General features: G+C 44.8%; 1 protein-coding gene across 2 annotated transcripts in view; it reads left to right on the top strand.

The window, feature by feature from the left end:
- LOC126335208 (uncharacterized) overlaps positions 1–22,661 on the top strand; it is a 68,353-nt gene that overhangs the window by 29,297 nt on the left and 16,395 nt on the right. Inside the window, exon 2 of one of the 2 annotated variants that reach the window (XM_049998221.1) lies at positions 21,317–22,144. In XM_049998221.1, the coding sequence (XP_049854178.1) occupies positions 21,317–22,144 (828 nt within the window). Of the gene's footprint in view, positions 1–21,313; positions 22,145–22,661 lie in introns of both variants that reach the window. The other variant, XM_049998220.1, reaches the window with a different exon arrangement.

Here is a 22,661-nt window from a genome sequence, read left to right as displayed (position 1 = left end):
GTCTCCTTTTCAGATGAACCACATTTTCCTTAAATTCTTCCAATAAAAGGAAGTCTTTCCTACCACAATCCTCACATTTCATATCGCTTTGCAGCGTTACGCAGAGACATTTAAACGACTTGACTGTGTCAAACAGGACACTAAACATGCTGTATCCGAACATTATGGGTATGTTCTTCCTACTCATCCGCATGAACTTACACTTTTCTACATTTAGAGCTACCTGCTATCGTGACACCAATTAGAAATTTTTCCTACGAGTAAGTCGTCTTGTATCCTCCTACAGTCACTCAACTTCGAGAGCTTATCATACGCCACAACGTCATCAGCAAACAATCGCGGATTGCTGCCCATCCTGTGCTCCAAAATATTTATGTATATAGAGAACAATAGCGGTCCTATCACACTTCCCAGGGTCGCTCCCGACGAAACGCTTGTCTCTGACGAGTATTCGCCGTCGAGGACAGCAAACCGGGTACCATAACTTAAGAAGTCTTCAAGCCACTCACATATCAGGACTTGGAGTTGTTTCTCTTCGACGGAGATGCTTATTATTATGTTGTCCATAAAGGAGTCTGTTCGATGGTCAAAAGACGGTATGTTCGTACGATTCTTCTGCTTGGACGATTTCCTGAACGCGAAATTTGAAACTTCGGCTTTTGTTTTGCTGTCTTCAACTGCCACACCAAGCTGGCCAACAAGTAACTGGAAGGAAGCGATAGACCCATTTGGCGATTTTACATAACCAGATCTTTTGCATGACGGTGGTAGCAGTAATATGCTTCGCACATATATCTTTTCACAGACTAACCTTATCTTGTCGTCATTTGCGCGTTCTCTTTTGAACCGAGGGTGCAACTGCCTCTGCTTTCTCAACAGTTTCCGAGCCTCGTTATTAAACCATGGTGGGTCTTTTCCGTCCTTAAGCCACTTACTGGGCACATAATTCTGCAGACTACGGTTACAATCTTTTTAAATTTTGTCTATAATTCCTTCAACATGTTACACAGTTCTGAATTAAAAGCCACTGAAATGGTGATCCGCCCATATTTAATGGTCATCTTCTACAAGTTTGGTAACAATTGTAGGACGGTTCCAGTCTTTTAAGGTCTCTGTAATTGGGCTTTAAAAAGGGAAGTTAACGGAGGATACTGTAAACGACTCAAGAAACTTTCCATGCAGATAAATAGAGACTGTAATGATTTTACCACCATTGGTGCTTCTCGACCGATTGGGGGAGTTGGATTCCTCTAGATCTCTATTCAACCCGTGTGAAATTTTATAATCAGGATATAGGTGTAGTACTTACATGCCTAGATCAACATCGAATCAATAACATCTCCAAAGACTGTCTACAAAGATTCATCTGTGTTCCTGCATTCTGGGATCTGACTCTGGATCCGTTGTACAAAAGCTACAAAAAAATCTATCACAGGCCCGGTGACATTTGCCGATGATTTAATGATACTTGTGAGTGGCATCTCGAGAAATGTCTGGAAAAGTTGTAATGTAGTTCTTCAAAGAGGTACTCAATCGGTGCCTGTTATATTGGCCCGAAAAACTACATCATTTTTTTCATTCTGCTGACATGCCATCTGTTAAGAAACTTACTCCAGTGACCCAGCTGGTGGAAGGGACCTAGAACGTGGAATCCGAACCATTTGTCATTCCTAGCGACACTTCACCTCGTTGGGGGGGTGAAGATAAAAAAGGTAGGAGAGAGGTAGTGAGGAAACCGAAAGGCGGAAGCGGTTCGTGAGCCATGTCTGGGTAGCTCAGCCAGTTAGAACACTGGCCACAAAGCGCAACGCTCAACGTTCAACACACTGTTTTAATCCGCAAGGGACTCTCAGCATAGTCATAATTGACAGTGAAGCACTCACCATGCTTTATTTACTTAAATCCCCATTAGTCTAGACTTTAAATGCAGTTTCAGTGCCTTTGCTGGTGTTTCTTGTGCCTTCAGCTTATGGGGGCTGATTCATGAGTATTTCTGCGAAAATTAGGGAAGTGAACATGTAAAGAAGTTAAAAATGTTTGCAAGTAGAACAACGTATGCTGTTAGAAACCAAGAGGGAAAATTAAAAATGGAGGAGCAAGAATGAAGTGCTCAAGTTAGAAAGGATGTAAGACACGAATGTAGTCTTTCGCTCTTACTGCTCAATCTACGAGGGTTGTCCAGAAAGTAAGTTCCGATTGGTCACGAAATGGACACTACAGTGAAAACTCGACGAAGCTTTTCACAGATGTGTTGAGTAGTGTCTCTAGTATGACCGACGATCGCATCAAGACGCTCTTTTCAGTTGTGAGAGCACGATGAGCAAGTAAAGGTGCCTAGAACAACGATGTCTCCCGCCAAGTAGGAGGGCACGCTGAGAGGCTTCGCCTTGATGAATGCAGCCCACCTAACACAACTGCCACGCACTTCTTTCTTCACGGCAATTCTCAGCCACAAGATGCAGGGGCAGTGCAAACGCTCCTGCAGCCTTTTCGATTGGAGTGTTCGATCACCCACAACACAGCCCTAATTGACTCTTTCTGAGTATCATCTCTGTTCACACGAAACTCTGGATCTACATCTAAATCTACATCTACATTTATACTCCAAAGCCACCCAACGGTGTGTGGCGGAGGGCACTTTACGTGCCACTGTCATTACCTCCCTTTCCTGTTCCACTCGCGTATGGTTCGCGAGAAGAACAACTGCCGGAAAACCTCCGTGCACGCTCGAATCTATCTAATCTTACATTCGTGATCTCCACGGGAGGTATAAGTAGCGAGAAGCAATACATTCGATACCTCATCCAGAAACGCACTCTCTCGGAACCTGGACAGCAAGCTACACCGCGATGCAGAGCGCCTCTCTTGCAGAGTCTGCCACTTGAGTTTGCTAAACATCACCGTAACGCTATCAAGCTTACCAAATAACCCTGTGATGAAACGCGCCGCTCTTCTTTGGATCTTCTATATCTCTTCCGTCAACCCGATCAGGTACGGATCCCATACTGATGAGCAATTCTCAAGTATAGATCGAAGGAGTGCTTTGTAAGCCACTTCTTTTTTGATGGACTACATATTCTAAGGACTCTCCCAATGAATCTCAACCTGGTACCCGCCTTACCAGGTATTAATTTTGTATGATCATTCCATTTCAAATCGTTCCGCACGCATACTACAAGATATTTTACAGAAGTTACTGCTACCAGTGTTTGTTCCGCTATCATATACAAAGACAGCACTTGGGCGCAGGCTACACGCTACAGACCAGCGTAGAGAATGATCGGAAAGCACAGTCGGCTGCCTTCTATGACCATGGTGTTGGAAATTTGGTAAACGCTCCGACAAACGTTTAAGTCGGAACGGCGTCTCTGTCGAGATGTATCTGGAAAGTGTAGCTAACTCTTGCAAATAAAATGTTACTGATTTTCACTGTGGTTTCCATTTAGCGACCGATCGGAACTTACTTTCTGGAAACCCTCGTATATATCCAAGAAGCAAAGATAGATGTGAAAGTGGAATTAAAATTTAGGGTGAAAGGATATCAACGATAACATTCGCTGATCAAATTGGTATCCTCAGTGAAAGAGAGGAAGAACTGTAGGGCCTGTTCTAAACAGTGAACAGACATACGAGCACACATTTTAGTTTGAGAGTAAACAATGAAGAACAGAAATAATGAGGAGTAGCAGAAATGAAATTAGCAATAAACGTAACATGAAAACTGGTGATTACGAAGTAGACGAAGAACTTTTGCTACCTTGCAGCCAAAATGACACACGATAGCAGGGTCCAGGACGTGCTAGTCTCCACTATGGACAGGATGGATGCATTACACACTGCAGGCTTGTACAAGGTGTAGTGCGAATGTGGAGGGGCATACATCGGCGAGACTGGCAGGCCAATAACAACGTGCATTCGAGAACACGAGCACTATATTCGTCTAGGGCAACACAACAAAGCTGCACTGACAGAATATCCCCATGAGTGCGGAAAAGAAATAAAATTCAGCGAAGCCTGTGTCTTGGCCAAGCAGCCGGTTATGACGAAACACAAAATGAGAGAGGCCATCGAAATACTTAAACACCCTAACAACATGTACAGGGAGGATGGACTCAGGCTTGCCCCATCTTGGCTGCCAGCAATCATTGCCCAACAGACCGCACTGCCAACACGAGGCACGATCACTACCGGCGAGTAGCTGCCGACGACCAGCACTTGGTAAACAGGAGCCAACTTCTCATTCGCCGGAGACATAATACAAGAGGCAATAGACAACAGAGGTTACGTTCGCCCTCCACCGCAATAACCTATTAAAAATAAAGTTCCCTCTCCTTCTTCCTTAAGTGATCAATAAAACGAATTATAGTTGAAACCTTCTGAGTTATTGGGCAGCGTCATGTTTCCACTAAAATGATGTTTCGATCCCTCTGCTGGGATCTTCCTCAAGATCTTCTGATGTCTACTACTGGAGCCAGGACGTGCTAGGCTCCATTAATGACAGGATCCTGCGATAGTGTATATTGGACACCAGAAGATCCTGAGGAAGATCGCATCAGAGGGATCGAAACGTTGATCATTTTATTAGAAATATGACGCGGCCTAATAACGTAGAAGATTTTAACTACAGTGACAGCGGCCACGAAAGCCTGCAGAATTACATGAAACGAACTACCTTTTTAAAATTATGACGTAATGGCATGCGCAGTGAACAGTAACCACAAAATATAAGGTACACTGCACAGCTGGAAAGCACCAGTACACCCAGCAGAAAGCCGCTGCAACCGTGGCCGAAACGTTGGATTTTCTCCAGCAGCAGTAGTTTTATACATTATGACGACGTACCATTGCCAGAAAACTTTTATGTCGACTGACTCTGGCCGCGGAAGCCTACGCAATTATAAACATGACACACGATGGATGAAGCAAGGAGGACATAAAAAGCACAATAACACAGGTAAAGAAGGCATTCCTGGTCAAAAGAAGTCTACCAGTATCGACCTTAATAATAGGAATGAGTTTTTGAGACTGTAAGATTGGAGCACATCATTGTGTGATAGTGAATCATGGACTGTGGAAAAATTGGAAGAGGAGTGATATGGTGCTACAGAAGGATTCAGAAAATTAAGTGGCCTAATAAGGAGCCAGGGTGTTCTCCCCAAAACCATCGAATAGAGTAACATATGGAAACCATTGGCAGGACGTGTTAAGACATGAGGGAAAAACTTGCATGGTTCTAGATGGAACCTTAGAGGGTAAAAATTTCGGTGTGAACAGAGACTGGAATACATCCAACGAATGATCGAGGATGTAGGACGGATGTGCCACTCTGAGATGAAGACGTTAGCGCAGGAGTGGAATTTGTGGCGGTCTGCATCAAGCAACACAATACAGCGATGACAAAAAGATACATGCATATCAATTGTGATTCGTTACAGTTTGGGAGTTTTAGCATCTCGTCCAAGATGAAGATTGCACTCCTGTCGATAAAGGAAGAGGGTGAGTTCAAAGGAGCAACACGGCGGATTACGTCTTTAGACACGGATGAACACTGGGAAGCCTCGCTGACGCTAATCGCTCGCTAAGCGGTTACTCTGCAAGAACGCGTTGCTCCGAGGAGGCGGCAAAAGCAAGAAGGAAACCAGCTCGCAGAGATGAGGGAACTGATGCTGCCTACAATGTAAGCCCACTAACAGATTACTCGTGCCTCACTACAACGTAGCCGACCAACTAATTACCTATACGATTCTGGAACCATTGTTAATAAGGCGGAAGCTTTTACCCTTCACACTGTTATTACAGGAGCGCCTACAAAGTTCGGCGAGTATTCCTGCGTACATGGTACAATGAACACTTAGCATGCTAAATGACAAAACACGATCAATATCTTCACTCTGTGAGAGCAATGGTAATGTTATAGTTGACAGCATCTCCAAAGCGAAGTTACAGATCACAGTTATACGAAATTGTTTCTACAACTACATCTACATATATACTCCGCTAGCCAACAACCAGTGTGTGGTGGAGGGCACAATTCGCGCGAAAGTCATATCCCCCCCCCCGGTCTGTTCCACTATCGGCTCGCGCGAGGGAAAAACGACTGTCTTAACGCCTCCGTACGAGCTCTAATTTCCCTTATCTTTGAATGGTGATAATTGTGCGATTTGAAAGTTAAGTAATAATATATGCTCTACATCCTTGGCAAAAATCGGATTTCGGAATTTAGTGAGCAGCCCCTTCCGTTTAGCACGTTGTCTATCTGCAAGTATGTCCCACTTCAAACTTTTTATGAGATCTGTAACGCTCTCGAGATGGCTAAATGTACCAGTCACGAATCTTGCTGCTCTTCTTTGGAAGTTTTGTTGAATGAGACGCAACTGGTAGGAGTCCCATACAGACGAACAATACTCAAAGACTGGACGAACTAACGCATTGTAAGCAATTTCCTTTGTTGAAGGACTGCATCGCTTCAGGATTCTACCAATAAACCGTGATCTGGAGTTCGTCTAGCTCGTTACTTGAGATCATTTCACACCCAGATACTTGACGGATGTTACTGCTTCCAAAGACTTGGCATTTTATTTTGTACTCGTACATTAACGGGGATTTTCGCCTTGTCATACGCAGTAGGTTACACTTATTAATATTGAGAGATAACTGCCAGTCATTACACCACGCATTTATTTTCTGCAAATCCTCACCGATTTGTTCACAACTTTCGTGTGATCTACGTTCCTGTAGACTACAGCATTATGGGCAAACCGTCTAATGCCGCTGTCAATACCATCAACCAGATCGTTTATGTAAATTGTATAAAGCAGCGGACATATTAAGCTGCCCTGGGGCACACGTGACGTTACGCATGTTTCTGTTGTAGTCACCTCATTCAGGACGACATACTGCTCTCTGTCTGTTAGAAAACTTTCTATCCACCGCATATGTCGTCGGTTAGACCGTAAGCGCGCACTTTTTGGAGCAAGCGACAGTGCGGAACTGAGTCTAACGCCTTCCGAAAGTCGAGAAATATGGCATAAACCTGGGAGCCGGTATCTAGAGACTGTTGTATATCATGCACAAAGAGGGCCATCTGTGTCTCGCATACCACTGTTTCCTAAAACCGTGCTGGTTTCTGCAGATGAGCTTCTCAGACTCTAGAAATGTCATTATGTCTGAACACAAAATAAGTTCCATGATTCTACAACAAATCGACTTCAGTGAAATTGGCCGGTAATTATGTGCATCGGATTCATAGTTGTGCAACATACTCTAGATTTAGAATACCATCTGACAATTTGTAATTACTTTGACGTCTGAAGAGATTGTTGTTACGGTTGTGGCTGACGGGTTTGGGTAATATAATGATTCGGGTGTGCTCAAGGCTCAAATGGCTCTGAGCACTATGGGACTTAACTTCTGAGGTCATCAGTCCCCTAAAACGTAGAACTACTTCAACCTAACTAACCGAAGGACATCACACACATCCATGCCCGAGGCAGGATTCGAACCTGCGACCGTAGCGGTCGCACGGTTCCAGACTGCAGCGCCTAGAACCGCTCGGCCACCGCGGCCGGCTGTGCTCAAGTATCTGTAAAGAGGCTCATTGGACTACAGCACGCATAGTTCCATAAAAGGCACGAGGAAGTATCTAGTCTTTCACGTCTGTGTACGGACGGTAATATGATTGTGCTTTCCATTCGCAAAAGCTAGTTTACGGAGATTAGAGTGCGAACAGAGACATAGAGAATCGGTTTTTTCTCACTCTACACAGCATTAGAATGGGAAAGTCAGTAATTAATACTGTGATGAGATCCTGAAAATTGTTTCGTAAATGTAGCAGAAAAAGATAGCGAGAATAGGTTTTAATATCCAGTCAACAACGGGGTCGTTAGGGACGAAACACGGATTGGACACTGGGGAAGGAAATCGGCCGTGTTCTTTTCAAAGGAACCATATTCGTATTCGCTTTAATAGAAAAAGAGAAACTACGGAAAACCCAAATCTGAGTAGCTCGCTGAGGGTCTGAACTCCGTTGGTCATTAGTGTGTCCCAGTGCATGAAACAATCACCCAACTGCGCTCGACACACCTGTAGCATAAAACAGGTTTCATAACAGATTTCTGTTAGTCATCTTAGTAGTATCACCAATTTTAGTTGCTGCCTACTTACATCAATATTCGTCGACCTGCTTGGTTACTCATCTAGAACAAAGTGATGCGACTGATTAACTTATGCATCGCTGCCACTAAAACAGAGAAGTGTGAAAGACAGGGCACTGTTTGCGTGTAACATCTTGCATTGACGGCTACTGGAGATAAATCAACAGCCGGTAGGTTCAGTACGAACACAGCGTCCTATACGGATTATCTGTTGCTGTTACCGCAGCATAAGGCAGCAAGACATCCTCGACGACCAATCCATCATTCACACAGACACCTTTCAGCGCGTAATTTATGCTCGTTGTGCAAAGAAACACTTCGGGCAACCTCCCTCGGACCGTACGCCATGACGCCAGCGTTTCTAATGAATGCTTCTCATTCAGACGTAACATCTGATTCCGCCTGTCGAGTAATTCCTTTGTCGAATACTACACCAGAGAAAATGTAGGTTACTGACGTCTTTTTCTGAATAGCTGGCTGGGTCCAGGAAGCGTGCAGAGTATAGCAGACGTTCCACTGTCCTGTGACTGTCCGGCAAAGAGTTATAAAGGAGGAAGCTGCGCTTCATTTCTCAGCTCGCAGACAGTCTAACGACGGGTCTGCCGCCACGTGTTTCGGCTTTTCAAAGCACAAAATGCCCCTTAAAATGGCACTACCGTACGTTTTTGCCTATCCTTTTCTCTTGCGGCAATCTCGCCAGCAATTGCCACGTTCAAAGGTGTCTCCTTGGGAACTGCCACATCAGTGTTTCATCCTAAGCCCGTTGCTTGTTGCTGCACGCAGTTGGATACTGTTCAGCAGCTGCCGCAGATTCCTGTGAGGTAAATGTGCCTCCAGCACTCTTTCCTATGAACGAAACAGCTTTATTAAAAAATCAATTGTGGGGCCTAATTACCTGCTGACAGCGTGTTTGTTAGAAAGAGGCTGGACAAAAAAAAATGGATGCTACTTATAATCCGTCTTGATTGCAAAATGTTTAATCATATGACCGGTTTCGGTTTCTCTAGAAGCCGGTCGTGGTGGCCGTGCGGTTCTAGGCCCTGCAGTCCGGAACCGCGGGACTGGTAGGATCGCAGGTTCGAATCACGGGTATGGATGTGTGTGATGTCCTTAGGTTAGTTAGGTTTAAGTAGTTCTAAGTTCTAGGGGAGTGATGACCTAAGATGTTAAGTCCCATAGTGCTCAGAGCCATTTGAACCATTTTGTTCCTCTAGAACCATCTTCAGATCTGATATTTCGATTACAGGAGTAACCCGTCCACACACAGCAACCTTCACACGCAGCATGTGAAGGTTGCTGTGTGTGGACGGGTTACTCCTGTAACCGAAATATCAGATCTGAAGATGGTTCTAGAGGGACCGAAACCGGTCATATGATTAAGAATTTTGCTATCAAGGCGGATTATAAGTAATATTGTAAGACCATTGATTGCGGCTATCCCATCAGACATTATGTCTGTTTTTGCAAAAATATGGAAACAGCAAAGAGACATTACAACGTCTAATACGGTCTATGAAAATCGTCCACATTCAAAAAAGCTTCCAGCCATCTCAGAATGTATAAATACAGGAACTGTATGGTCTTGAAATCGTTCTTATACCACTCTTCCTGTACGCCTCGATAGCTGAGTTATCAGCGCGACAGAAGTCATGCAAAGGGGCCCGGGTTCGATTCCAACTGGGTTGGACATTTTCTCCGCTCAAGGACTGGGTGTTGTGTTGTCTTCATCATCATATCCTTCTCATCGACACGCAAGTCGCCAAAGAGGCGTCACCTAAAAAGACTTGCACCAAGCGACAGGTCTACCCGACGGGAGGTCCTAGCCACACGACATTTATTTACCACTCTCCCTGCAGAGTAGTGGCAATTCGGGTCTTCTAAGTAGACCACAATGTTCAATACCACTGAGATCTGATGACTGTGGGGACCAGGGAAGATGCTACAATCCATCCTCGCGCTCACAAAACCAATCCTAGACCATGAAACCTGCGTGCAAAAGAGTCTTGTCGTCTTGGAACACAGCATCAGCACTGGAGAACAAACATTGTACAATGAGATGGACCTGATTAGCCAAAAATGTCACATGATCCTCAGCAGTAATACGACCCTGCAGAGTAATCACGGGGCCCATGGAAGACTACGGTATGGCTGTCAAAATCATCACCTCGTCACGTTTCACTCTTGGGACGTAAACAAGCCATAAATTGAAAACAGTGTGAAACAAGCCTCATCCGACCAAATCACTGTCTTTCATCACCACACAGTCCAGGTTTTAAGGCTACTTCACCACGTTCTCATGTACCGAGCGCGATAGCGTAGTGCCTAGCACACTTGATTTGCATTCGTGAGGACGACGGTTCAAGCCCAGGTCCGGAAATCCTGATTTAGGTTTTCAGTGATTTCCCTAAATCACTTAAGGCAAATGCCGGGATCTTTCATTCGAAAGGGCATGGCCGATTTCCTTCTGGGCTTGTGCTCCGTCTCTAATGACCTCGTTATCGACGGAACGTTAAACATGAATCTCCTACTGCCTTCTCCTCCGCCTCCCGTTTTCCTGCAACGGGCATTTGCTTCACTGGTGAGCGACTTTGGAATCCAAGCTCGCCCTGCAATTGCCTACCAATGGACTTTTCTTCGTGTAGTTATGGTGGTGACAGGTTTCGCGAATGCGACAATCATTTCTGTAGTGACTTTTGTTGTCGCCTTATTTTTTTCGTCTCAGTCCATTTCGATGTTCGTCTGTTACGATACCTCACTGCACACTTTCGTCCGCGTTGTGACTTAGCGGTAGATTTTCTCCATTTTCCCTGTATGTGGTATACATCTACGATGTGATGCCTCTTAAATTACCAGACGCACCGTCTACCTTGGTTATGGGAGCATCCACCATAGGAGCACCAACAATTTGCCCACGTTCGAAATCAATTAGTTCCTACACAATGTACTCACATCTACGCACAACACTGTTCTGACGACGACTGACATTTTAAACGGATTGAGGATGCCGTTTACGGTCAAATACAACAGCATAAGCAGCAGGCTTGGTTAGCATCTGCAGTTGTACCCAAGCATACATTTATCGCAGATTTTCCATGTTTTCGTCCAACCCCTGTGAGTATTAACTGCAGAAAATAATAATTATATTTCAGAACTGCATCAGACTAGTACTACCACTACTACTGCGTGATCATGCGTAGTGGACCTCACGCATCTACAAGTTTCCTCCTCCACTGTTTTCTGTCCATTTCTGCTATCCGCCATCCGTCCACATCCCACATCTATTGACGGTTTAAATCTTCATGGAGTCCATCCCTCCAACGCTTCTTGGGTCTCCCTGGCGGTAACTTTCCTGTAGGTGTGAAATCCAGGAGCTTCCGAGGCCATCTGTGAGCCTCCATCCGGGCCACATGGCCGGTCCACTGCATTCGTTTGGCTTTGATAGTTCCTGCTATGTTGGGCTGCTGGTATAGTTTCTCAAGCTTTTGGTTGTATCTGATCCTCCACTCCACTGTATCTGCATCCAGAACAGGACCAAAGATCTTCCGAAGCAATTTTCTCTCAAAAACAAGGAGCTTATGGAAGTCCTGTTTCCGGATACTCCATGTCTCACAGCCATATAGAACAACAGGCTGGATCAGAGTTTTGTACAGTCAAATCTTGAACTGTCTGGAGCGATATCTGGAGCGAAGCAGTTGTGCTAGGCTGTGGTAAGATCGGTTTCCTGCTTGTATTCTGGCATTGATCTGCGCTTCACACGACGAGTTCTCAATGAAAAGCGCCCCTAGGTATTTGAATTCTTGCACTCTCTTGTAGGACTGATCCCCAACCTGCAGTGACTGTAGATGATCAGCAGTCTGACAATGACCACGCGTCATAACGAGGTACTCTGTCTTGGCTTCGTTTATGTTTAGCCCAAATTTTCTGGCAGCCTGCTTTAGTGCTTTGGTCATTTGCTCCAAGTCCTCTTCCGACCTAGAGAGTTAACAGATTTCGTCTGCACAGGCTGAGTATGCCAGTCTCTTTCCTTCGATTTCAGTCCCTTCGTTCTCTCTACATCCAGTGGGAAGTTGGTCCGTAACTCGCGCTCTCGAAATTAGACTGGCGGAAAAAAACTCGGAACACCAAGAAGAGTTGTGCGATGTAAACAAAAGTCGGTATGTGTATTTCTACAACAGAAAGATGACGTCTATTCACATTTCGCACCAGTCCGATAACAGTGGCACTAGTAATGCCACTAGCATGATTCAAATCAGTTTTACCTTAAATACACGCTGTAGCGGACGTGAACGCTAGTTAACTTTGAAACTGAACGTGATGGGTTAATGTTAGTGAAGAATGCCTTTGAGTCGTCAAGGACGTCGTTATCATTACAGCACAGAGTTTGAATGAGGTCGTGCAATAAGGGTACGAGAAACTGGATGTTCCTTCTTCGATACATGGCAGGAAAGTAGCCACTGTACATGATTCCTCTCTGCGGTGGTCACGTGGTCCCAAGAAGACGGGGCCATGTGGCACTTAAGAGAGGCAAGACCGTCGCGTTCGGCAAATGGCTCTGGCGGAGCGCACTGCATCTGCAGCAGCAATTTGAGCAGCAGTTCGCACCTCAATGACACAACGAATTGTCACAAATTGGTTACTTCGAGGACAGTTCCGAGCTACACGCCCTGTAGCTTGCATTCCACTGACCCCAAACCACAGCCATTTGCGACTACGGTTCTGTCAAGCGAAGGCTCATTGGAGGGCAGGGTGGAGGTCTGTTGTGTTTTCAGGTGAAGGCTCCTTCTGCCACGCTACCAGTGATGGGTGCTGGTTAGAAGGGGGCCAGTTGAGGGCCTGCAACCAAACTGTCTGTGTGCTAGACACAATGGACCAATACGTGGCGCTATGATCTGGGATGCGATATCGTATGGCAGTACGAGCACTCTCATGATTATCCTATCATGCAAAGCTGTACGTCCGTCTGGAGATTCGATCTGTCGTGCTGACGTTCACGAGAACCATACCAGGTGGTGTTTTCCAACAGGATAACGCGCGTCCACATACCGCTGTTGTAACCTCACATGTTCTAGAGAGTGTAGACATGCTGCCTTGCCCTGCTCGATCACCAGATCTGTCCCAAGTCGAATACATATGGGATATCATAGAACGACAACTTCAGCGTCATCCACAAACAGTGTTAAACGTTCCTGTATTGACCGACCAAATGCAACAAGCATCAAACTCCATCTCACAGACAGACAGTCGTCACCTGTACAACAAAATGCAAGCACGTTTGCGTGCTTGCATTCAACATTCTGGCGGTTACGCTGGTTGCTAATATACCAGCATTTCGCATTTGCAGTGGCTTATCTCACGCTTAAATTAACCAGCTATATTGCAATGTTAATCTCTTAAATATGATACCTTGACAAATATATTCCCGAAATGTAAGTCTGCAGGTCTTCGTGGCCATTGTCGCTAAAGTTAAAATCTTATGGGGTGTTAGGCCGCGTCATATTTCTTCCAAAATAATCGACGTTTCGAGCACTCTGCTGAGATCTTCTTCAGGATCTAGCATTGGCTAGATGCTAAGCGGAGGGAGCAAGAGAGAGGGAATGTTTATGCAAGATATTGTTATCCGCCGAGGCGACTTGCAGCGCGTTGTTTATGCTGCTCGCACACCGCGGTCGCGTATTCACTTCTTTGATAGCTGGAAGCCACTAAGCCGGAAGATACTGAAGTAAATCCCAGTAGAGGGGTCGAAACGTCGACTATTTTAGAGGATATAAGACGCTGCCTAACATCCCAGAATATTTAAACTTTAAATTCCCGAAACGTCATTAGTCTACATTATCTATTTCGTGGTGTCGCGTTTTTTTCCGTCAGTGTATTCTGAGTCCACTGAAATATTAAACTATTTAAAGTGTTCACTGCTATTTGGCTGCACGGCGTATCAACAATCACACACTCACCAACACCAGTAATAGCAGACTGGCATAAGATCCCACGTGCTCTAATACTCGCCATTAAATACTCTGTGACGTCACACACAACTGGATCCAAGTAAGATAGTGAAATAATGACCACCATTTAAATTTAAAGTCATACATATAGTAACGTACTATAGAACGGAGAAAATTACTGCGGTCAATTAGCGATCTCTCGTTATTAAAAAAAGCTCATGAAGCATGGATACATGTGATCTAGCAACGTGACTAGACTTAATATGCGTATCAAACAGCAGATCGTGATTATTATTTTATTAGGAATATTAAATAAGGATTTGGGAAACTCATGCTACTTACATATTATGTGTAATTGTGGAGGATGAACAGGATTGGCATGGTCACATTTCAACTTTCAGTAGCAGTAAAAACAAAGTTCTGCGTTATCGCCCTAGGCGTGCGACCAACTACCGTGTTATCCTGTGTCAAATGGCTCCATCGGATGAGGTACAAAGGGGCATGTGGTCAGCACACGTCTCTCCCGGTCGATGTTGGCTTTCTGAACTAGGGAACTGCTAACCGGTCGAGCATCTCTTCAGTTTGGGTCACGTTGCTTAGTGCACCCCGTTCCAGTATTCCGACCAAGGATAAATCCCTGGCAGTACTGGGTATCGAGCCCAGCCGTGCTGAGCCCAGCTGCAAAGGCTGACCAAGTTTCAGTAAATCACCTATAATTCTTTATAGACATGCGTGATTCGAAAAATAGGCCAAGCTCATTATCATGTTTACAGACGTTGCCAGCATCCACGTGACACTTCATATGATCAGATTGCTCCAATAGTTATTAATTTTATAATTTATCGTAATTTAAAACAACAGTAACTTTTTAATAACGGTTCTAGAGTCTTGCTTGGAGCGGTAACGAACTCAACCCACCGATGCCATTTTTCTTATGTACTTGGCGCTTTTGTATCATGTTTGTAGCGTTTGTAATGTAATATCTGTGAAAATATATATAACTGTGTAATTATAATTTCAAGTACGTTGCAAAGTATGGGGGCTTTTTATTCTTACAATAGGCCTATTACAGCTGTTCTACCATCATCAAGTTGTTTATAATTAATGGTACATGATATTGAAAAAAAATCTAATTTTATAGCTAATTGTTAAATGGATTCCATTGTTACACTTTTTACATACGTAATGGTTTTCACAACCATGCAATATCGGTTGTTCTGTCACTGTCTATTTGCTGGTTATTTACGTTACTTTGGTGTTATTGGAGTTGTAATGATTGGTTATCACCTTATCTGACTTATTACTTTATGTAGGTGTCAGATTACATTCTTCATATCAGTATTTTCGTGACAGATTATTTCATAGATAGTCCAGCGATATTGCATGGTTACAGGCAGTTCTATCATTGCTGTTATGTAGGTGTTGATCCTGGCGATTCGTATAGCTTTTCTTTTCCCTTCTGTTATCTCTATATTTTCTTAGATATAACACACAGAAAAAGAAAAGGTACAACAATAGCCCAGATCAGTTCCTTCATAATAGCAATGATAAAAAGAACTACCTGTAACCACACAGTACGGCTGGATTATTTGTCAAATAAGCTGTCACGAAAATACTGATGTGAAGAATATAATCTGACAACTACATGAAGTAATGAGTCAGATAGCTGAGCGGTTTAAGGCGCTGCAGTCATGGACGGAGCGGCTGGTCCCGGCGGAGGTTCGAGTCCTCCTTCGGGCATGGGTGTGTGTGTTTGGCCATATGATAATTTAGGTTACGTAGTGTGTAAGCTTAGGGATTGATGACCCTAGCAGTTAAGTCCCATAAGATTTCACACACAATAAGTCAGATAAGGTGATAACCTACCATTTTTACAGTGACAGAACCACCGATATACCATGTATGTCGAAACCATCAGACGTACTAAAAATGTGTAATAGTGAAATCCATTTAATGATTACCCATAAAATTAGAAATAAGTACTAAAAATATATATCATTTACATACAGATAACCTGATGATGGTAGTTCAGCCGAAATAGGGCTATTGTAAAAATAAAAGCTATCAAACTTAGCAGTGTGCTTGGAATTATAATTGTACAATGTCCTCAAAAGACATACACTACGTAGCGAGCACAGAACAATATAAATTGTTGAAAATATATATTATTACTTTTTCATTTTGTCCATCTTAACTGTCATACAGGACTTGGGGCGGACATCATTAAAAGAAAGGCGTTTTTCGTTGCGACGGAAACTTCTCACGAAATTCCAATCACCAAATTTCTCCTCCGAATGCAAAAATATATTGTTGACACCGACCTGCATAGGGAGAAACGATCACCACGATAAAATAAGGGAAATCAGAGCTCGTTCGGAAAGATATAGGTGTTCCTTCTTTCCGCGCGCTAGACGAGATTGGAACAATAAAGAATTGTGAAGGTGGTTCGATGAGCCCTCTGCCAGATACTTGAATGTGATTTGCAGAGTATCCATGTAGATGTAGATGTAGATGTAGACGTAGATGTGGATGTCTCCCTCCCCTTAAGCCAGCATGCACGCGATAGCCCCATGAAAATCCGTCATCCAGTCACGCAGGCACCTAGATGCCTCGCATTCCTGGCCAAGCTTTCAAATACTGTTTCTCGCGCATTGAGACGGCTTTTTATAATGCAAACTCCACCGTGGACACGTCACTAAGAACGCTGAGACGGATAGCTGTTTGTTGTGAAAATACACTACTGGCCATTAAAATTGCTACACCACGAAGATGACGTGCTACAGACGCGAAAGTTAACCGACAGGACGAATATGCTGTGATATGCAAATGATTAGCTTTTCAGAGCATTCACACAAGGTTAGAGCCGGTGGCGACACCTAAAAAGTGCTGACATGAGGAAAGTTTACAACAGATTTCTGACGCACAAACAGCAGTTGACCGGCGTTGCCTGGTGAAACTTTGTTGCGATGCTTCGTGTAAGGAGGAGAAATGCGTACATCACGTTTCCGACTTTGATAAAGGTCGCCTATCGCCATTACGGTTTATCGCATCGCGACATTGCAGTTCGCGTTGGTCGAGATCCAGTGACTGTTGGCAGAATATGGAATCGGTGGCTTCAGGAGGGTAATACGGAACGCCGTGCTGGATGCCAACGGCCTCGTATCACTAGCAGTCGAGATGACAGGCATCTTATCCACATGGCTGTAACGGATCGTGCAGCCACGTTTCGATCCCTGAGTCAACAGATGGGGGCGTTTGCAAGACACCAACCATCTGCACGAACAGTTGACGACGTTTGCAGCAGCATGGACTATCAGCTCGGAGACCATGGCTACAGTTATCCTTGACGCTTCATCACAAACAGGAGCGCCGGCGATGGTGAATTCAACAACGAACCTGGGTGCACGAATGGCAAAACGTCATTTTTTCGGATGAATCCAGATTCTGTTTACCCGCATCATGATGGTCGCATCCGAGTTTGGCGACTTCGCGGTGAACGCACATTGGAAGCGTGTATTCGTCATCACCTGGCGTGATGGTATGGGGTGCCATTGGTTACACGCCTGGATCCCCTCTGGTTCGCATTGAACACACTTTGAACAGTGGACGTTACATTTCAGATGTGTTACGACTCGTGGGTCTGCCCTTCATTCGATCCCTGCGAAACCCTACATTTCAGCAGGATAATGCACGACCGCATGTTGCAGGTCTTGTGCGGGCCTTTCTGGATACATAAAATGTTCGAGTCTTGCCCTGGCCAGCACATTCTCCAGATCTCTCACCGTCTGAAACCGTCCGGTCAATGGTGGCCGAGCATCTGGCTCGTCACAATACGCCAGTCACTACCCTTGATGAACTGTGGTATCGTGTTGAAGCTGCATGCGCAGCTATACCTGTTCACGTCATCCAAGCTCTGTTTGACCCAATGGTCAGGCGTATCAAGGCCGTTATTGCGGCCAGGGGTGGTTGTTCTGGGTACTGATTTCTCAGGATCTATGCACCCAAATTGCGTGATAATGTAATCACATGTCAGTTCTAGTACAATATATTTGTCCAATACTCGTTTATCATCTGCATTTCGTCTTGGTGTAGCAATTTTAATGGCCAAATGGCCGAAATTTTTACAAAGGCACAGACGGTGTTTAGAAAGGATAGATTGCATGCAACCGCTGGTAGCGTGTTTGTCACTTTTAGTAGTAGTTTATCCTGTAGGGAAGTAGAAGTGGATAGTTCCTGTCAATTATTGTGTGTGGAGGTTACACTCAACAACCGAGTTAGTTTAATAATTGGCTCCTTTTGCCGACCTCCCGACTCAGCAGCTTAGTAACAGAACAACTGAGAGATAATCTGGAATACATAAATAATTTTCTCAGCATGTTATAGTGTTAGGTGGAGATTTCAATTTACCAGATATAGACTGGGTGGCTCAGATGTTTAGGATGGGTGGTAGGGACAGAGCATCGAGTGACGTTATACTGAGTGCACTATCCGAAAGTTACCTCGAGCAATTAAACAGAGAACCGACTCGTGGAAATAACATCTTGGATCTACTGATAACAAAGAGACCCGATCTTTTCGTCTCTGTAAGCGCAGAACAGGGAATCAGTGATCATAAGGCCGTTGCAGCATCACTGAATATGGAAGTAAATAGGAATATTAAAAAAATGAGGAAGGTCTATCTGTTTAGCAATAGTAATAGAAGGTAGATTTCAGACTACCTAACATATCAAAACAAAAATTTCTGTTCCGACACTGACAATGTTGAGTGTTTATGGAAAAAGTTCAAGGCAATCGTAAAACGCCTTTTAGACAGGTACGTGCCGAGTAAAACCATGAGGGACGGGAAAAACCCACCGTGGTTCAAGAACAAAGTTAGGAAACTACTGCGAAAGCAGAGAGAGCTTCACTGCAAGTTTAAACGCATCCAAAACCTCTCAGACAAACAGAAGCTAAACGATGTCAAAGTTAGCGTGATGAGGGCTATGCGTGAAGCGTTCAGTGAATTCGAAAGTAAAATTCTATGTACCGACTTGACAGAAAATCCTTGGAAGTTCTGGTCTTACGTTAAATCAGTAAGTGGCTCGAAACAGCATATCCAGACACTCCGGGATGATGATGGCACTGAAACAAAGGATGACACGTGTATTGCTGAAATACTAAACACGTTTTTCGAAAACTGTTTCACAGAGGAAGACCGCACTGCAGTTCCTTCTCTAAATCCTCACACAAACGAAAAAATGGCTGATATCGAAATAAGTGTCCTTCTCTAAATCCTCACACAAACGAAAAAATGGCTGATATCGAAATAAGTGTCCAAGGAATAGAAAAGCCACTGGAATCACTCAACAGAGGAAAGACCACTGGACTTGATGGGTTGCCAATTCGATTCTACACAGAGTACGCGAAAGAAATTGCCCCCCTTCTAACAACCGTGTACCGCAAGTCTCTAGAGGAACGGAAGGTTCCAAATGATTGAAAAAGAGCACAGGTAGTCCCAGTCTTCAAGAAGGGTCGTCGAGCAGATGCGCAAAACTATAGACCTATATCTCTGACGTCGATCTGTTGTAGAATTTTAGAACATTTTTTTTTTGCTCGCGTATCATGTCGTTTCTGGAAATCCAGAATCTACTCTGTAGGAAACAACATGGGTTCCGGAAACGGCGATCTTGTGAGACCCAACGTTCGATACAGTTCCGCACTGTCGCCTGATAAACAAAGTAAGAGCCTACGGAATATCAGACCACCTATGTGACTGGATTGAAGAGTTTTTAGCAAACGGAACACAGCATGTTGTTCTCAATGGAGAGACGCTTACGTTAAAGTAACCTCTGGCGTGTCACAGGGGAGTGTTATGGGACCATTGCTTTTCACAATATATATAAATGACCTAGTAGATAGTGTCGGAAGTTCCATGCGGCTTTTCGCGGATGATACTGTAGCATACAGAGAAGTTGCAGCATTAGAAAATTGCAGCGAAATGCAGGAAGATCTGCAGCGGATAGGCACTTGGTGCAAGGAGTGGCAACTGACCCTTAACATAGACAAATGTAATGTATTGCGAATACATAGAAAGAAATATCCTTTATTGTATGATTATATGATAGCGGAACAAACACTGGTAGCAGTTACTTCTGTAAAATATCTGGGAGTATGCCAGCGGAACGATTTGAAGTGGAATGATCAAATAAAATTAATTGTTGCTAAGGCTGGTACCACGTTGAGATTCATTGGGAGAGTCCTTAGAAAATGAAGTCCATCAACAAAGGAGGTGGCTTACAAAAGACTCGTTCGACCTATACTTGAGTATTGCTCAACAGTGTGGAATCCGTACCAGGTCGGGTTGATGGAGGAGATAGAGAAGATCCAAAGAAGAACGGCGCGTTTCGTCACATGGTTAATTGGTAAGCGTGACAGCGTTACGGAGATGTTTAGCAAACTCAAGTGGCAGACTCTGCAAGAGAGTCGGTCAGTATCGCGGTGTAGCTCGCTGTCCGGATTTCGAGAGGGTGCGTTTCTGGATGAGGTATCGGATATTTTGCTTCTCTCTATTTATACCTCCCGAGGAGATCATGAAAGTAAAATTAGAGAGATTCGAGCGCGCACGGAGGCTTTCCAGCAGTCATTCTTCCCGCGAACCATACGCGACTGGAATAGGAAAGGGAGGTGATGACAGTGGCACGTAGAGTGCCCTCCGCCACACACCGTTGGGTGGCTTGCGGAGTGTAAATATAGATGTAGATGTAGTGTAATTAGTTTCCAGTGGCATGCTTTACACATTTATTATTCAAGACCATGAGCCATCTGAAATATTCTCTTACGACTATTGATTCCTTATCTCAGAGTAAAAAAATGGCTCTGAGCATTATGGGACTTAACATCTATGGTCATCAGTCCCCTAGAACTTAGAAATACTTAAACCTAACTAACCTAAGGACATCACACAACACCCAGTCATCACGAGGCAGAGAAAATCCCTGACCCCGCCGGGAATCGAACCCGGGAACCCGGGCGCGGGAAGCGAGAACGCTACCGCACGACCACAAACTGCGGACTATCTCAGAGTAGTTCAGGGCCCTCTACCACCTATAATTTTGTTAATAAAAGTTTGCGTACCCAATAAAAGGGCACTTAAAGTTACAAATAACTTTCTCACTAGTCACTAATGTTTTGTTTTGCTGTGTTGAAACACTTCATGTACACTTAGTCTTTTGTTGTCAGCAGGTGAAGAAACGAGAGCAGCCATGCTCACGACGCTGCTGTACCTGGTGCCTCTGTGGATGGCGATGGCCCAATCAGGTCATGCACAGAATCAGGCGACACAGCCTCTGGTCGGCGATTTCCTGCGGTCTCACTGGTCGCCAGTTCAGCTTCAGAACCACACGGCACAGCCTGTAGTCAGCACGATCTTGAGGGCTCGCTGGTCACCATCTCAAGTACAGAACCAGATGGCGCAGCCTCTGGTCAGCGCGACCTCGAGGCCTCAATGGACGCTGGCTCAAGGTCAAAACCAGACGGTGCAGACGCTGGTCGGCGCAACCTCGAGGAGTCGTTGGTTGGAAGTACAGAACCAGACTGCGCATCCTCCGATCAGTGAGACCTCTAAGTCTCACTGGTCGCCAGCTCAAGCACAGAACCCGATGGTACAGCCTCCGAACAGCACGATATCGAGGTCTCAGTTGCCGCTGGCCGCGTCTGGTCGGAGCTATCACACTCTGCCATCCAACAACGAGTTGGACAATGACGTGGATAGCCAGAAACCTTCAGTGGCGGTGGGAACTGCAGAGTACGCTCCGCTGACCTACAACCACGATTACTACAGGAACCACTACTCTGGGAAGTACCAACCACAAGAGGGTGACTACAAGAAGACGTCAGTGTCGAGCAAGCAGGGAGAAGGGGGCTACAAATACGGCGCTAAGAAGCGGAAGGAGGATGCTGTCGACGACTACCCAACAGGGCCATCGCCACGAGACCGCCTCGGCTTCGAAGATGACGATGACTATGAGGACCATGAGGGAGGCTACGGCTATGGATATGTAGAGGAAGACGGTGAGTGGGCCAATAGTATACACAGCTGTTAGCAGCTGATTCTAAATGCAACGTGAGCCCAAAAATAGGTACATTTCCTGGGGGCAGGAGGACGTTATTAACAGGTTCTCCAGCCAGTTTCATGTATTTCACATTGTGGTAACTGGACAAACAGCCATCATTGCAAAAGAGTCAACAATATTAGGGTAGGGGTAAATTGCTACACTCTGTAAAGAAATTTGTGGTAAGTTCTATGGGACCAAACGTCTACGGTCATCGGTCCCTACGCTTACACACTATTTAATCTAATTTAAAATAACTTACGCTAAGGAAAACACAAACACCCATGCCCAAGGGAGGACTGGAACCTCCGACGGAGGCAGCCGCGCGAACCGTGGCAAGGCGCCCCAGGCCGCACAGCTACCGCGAGAGGCTCACTGTAAATCTGAGCCACTGACTGGCGAACAGGCACGACGAAAAGACCTGTTACACATTATAACTTCCGGCCAAAGCCTTCTTCAGCTATGAACATCCGATC

Source organism: Schistocerca gregaria, chromosome 2 (genome assembly GCF_023897955.1).
Source record: "Schistocerca gregaria isolate iqSchGreg1 chromosome 2, iqSchGreg1.2, whole genome shotgun sequence".
Classification (NCBI taxonomy): Eukaryota; Metazoa; Arthropoda; class Insecta; order Orthoptera; family Acrididae; genus Schistocerca; species Schistocerca gregaria.
The sequence above is the reverse complement of the archived record's forward strand: the minus strand, read 5'-3'. Positions and strand labels throughout refer to the sequence as shown.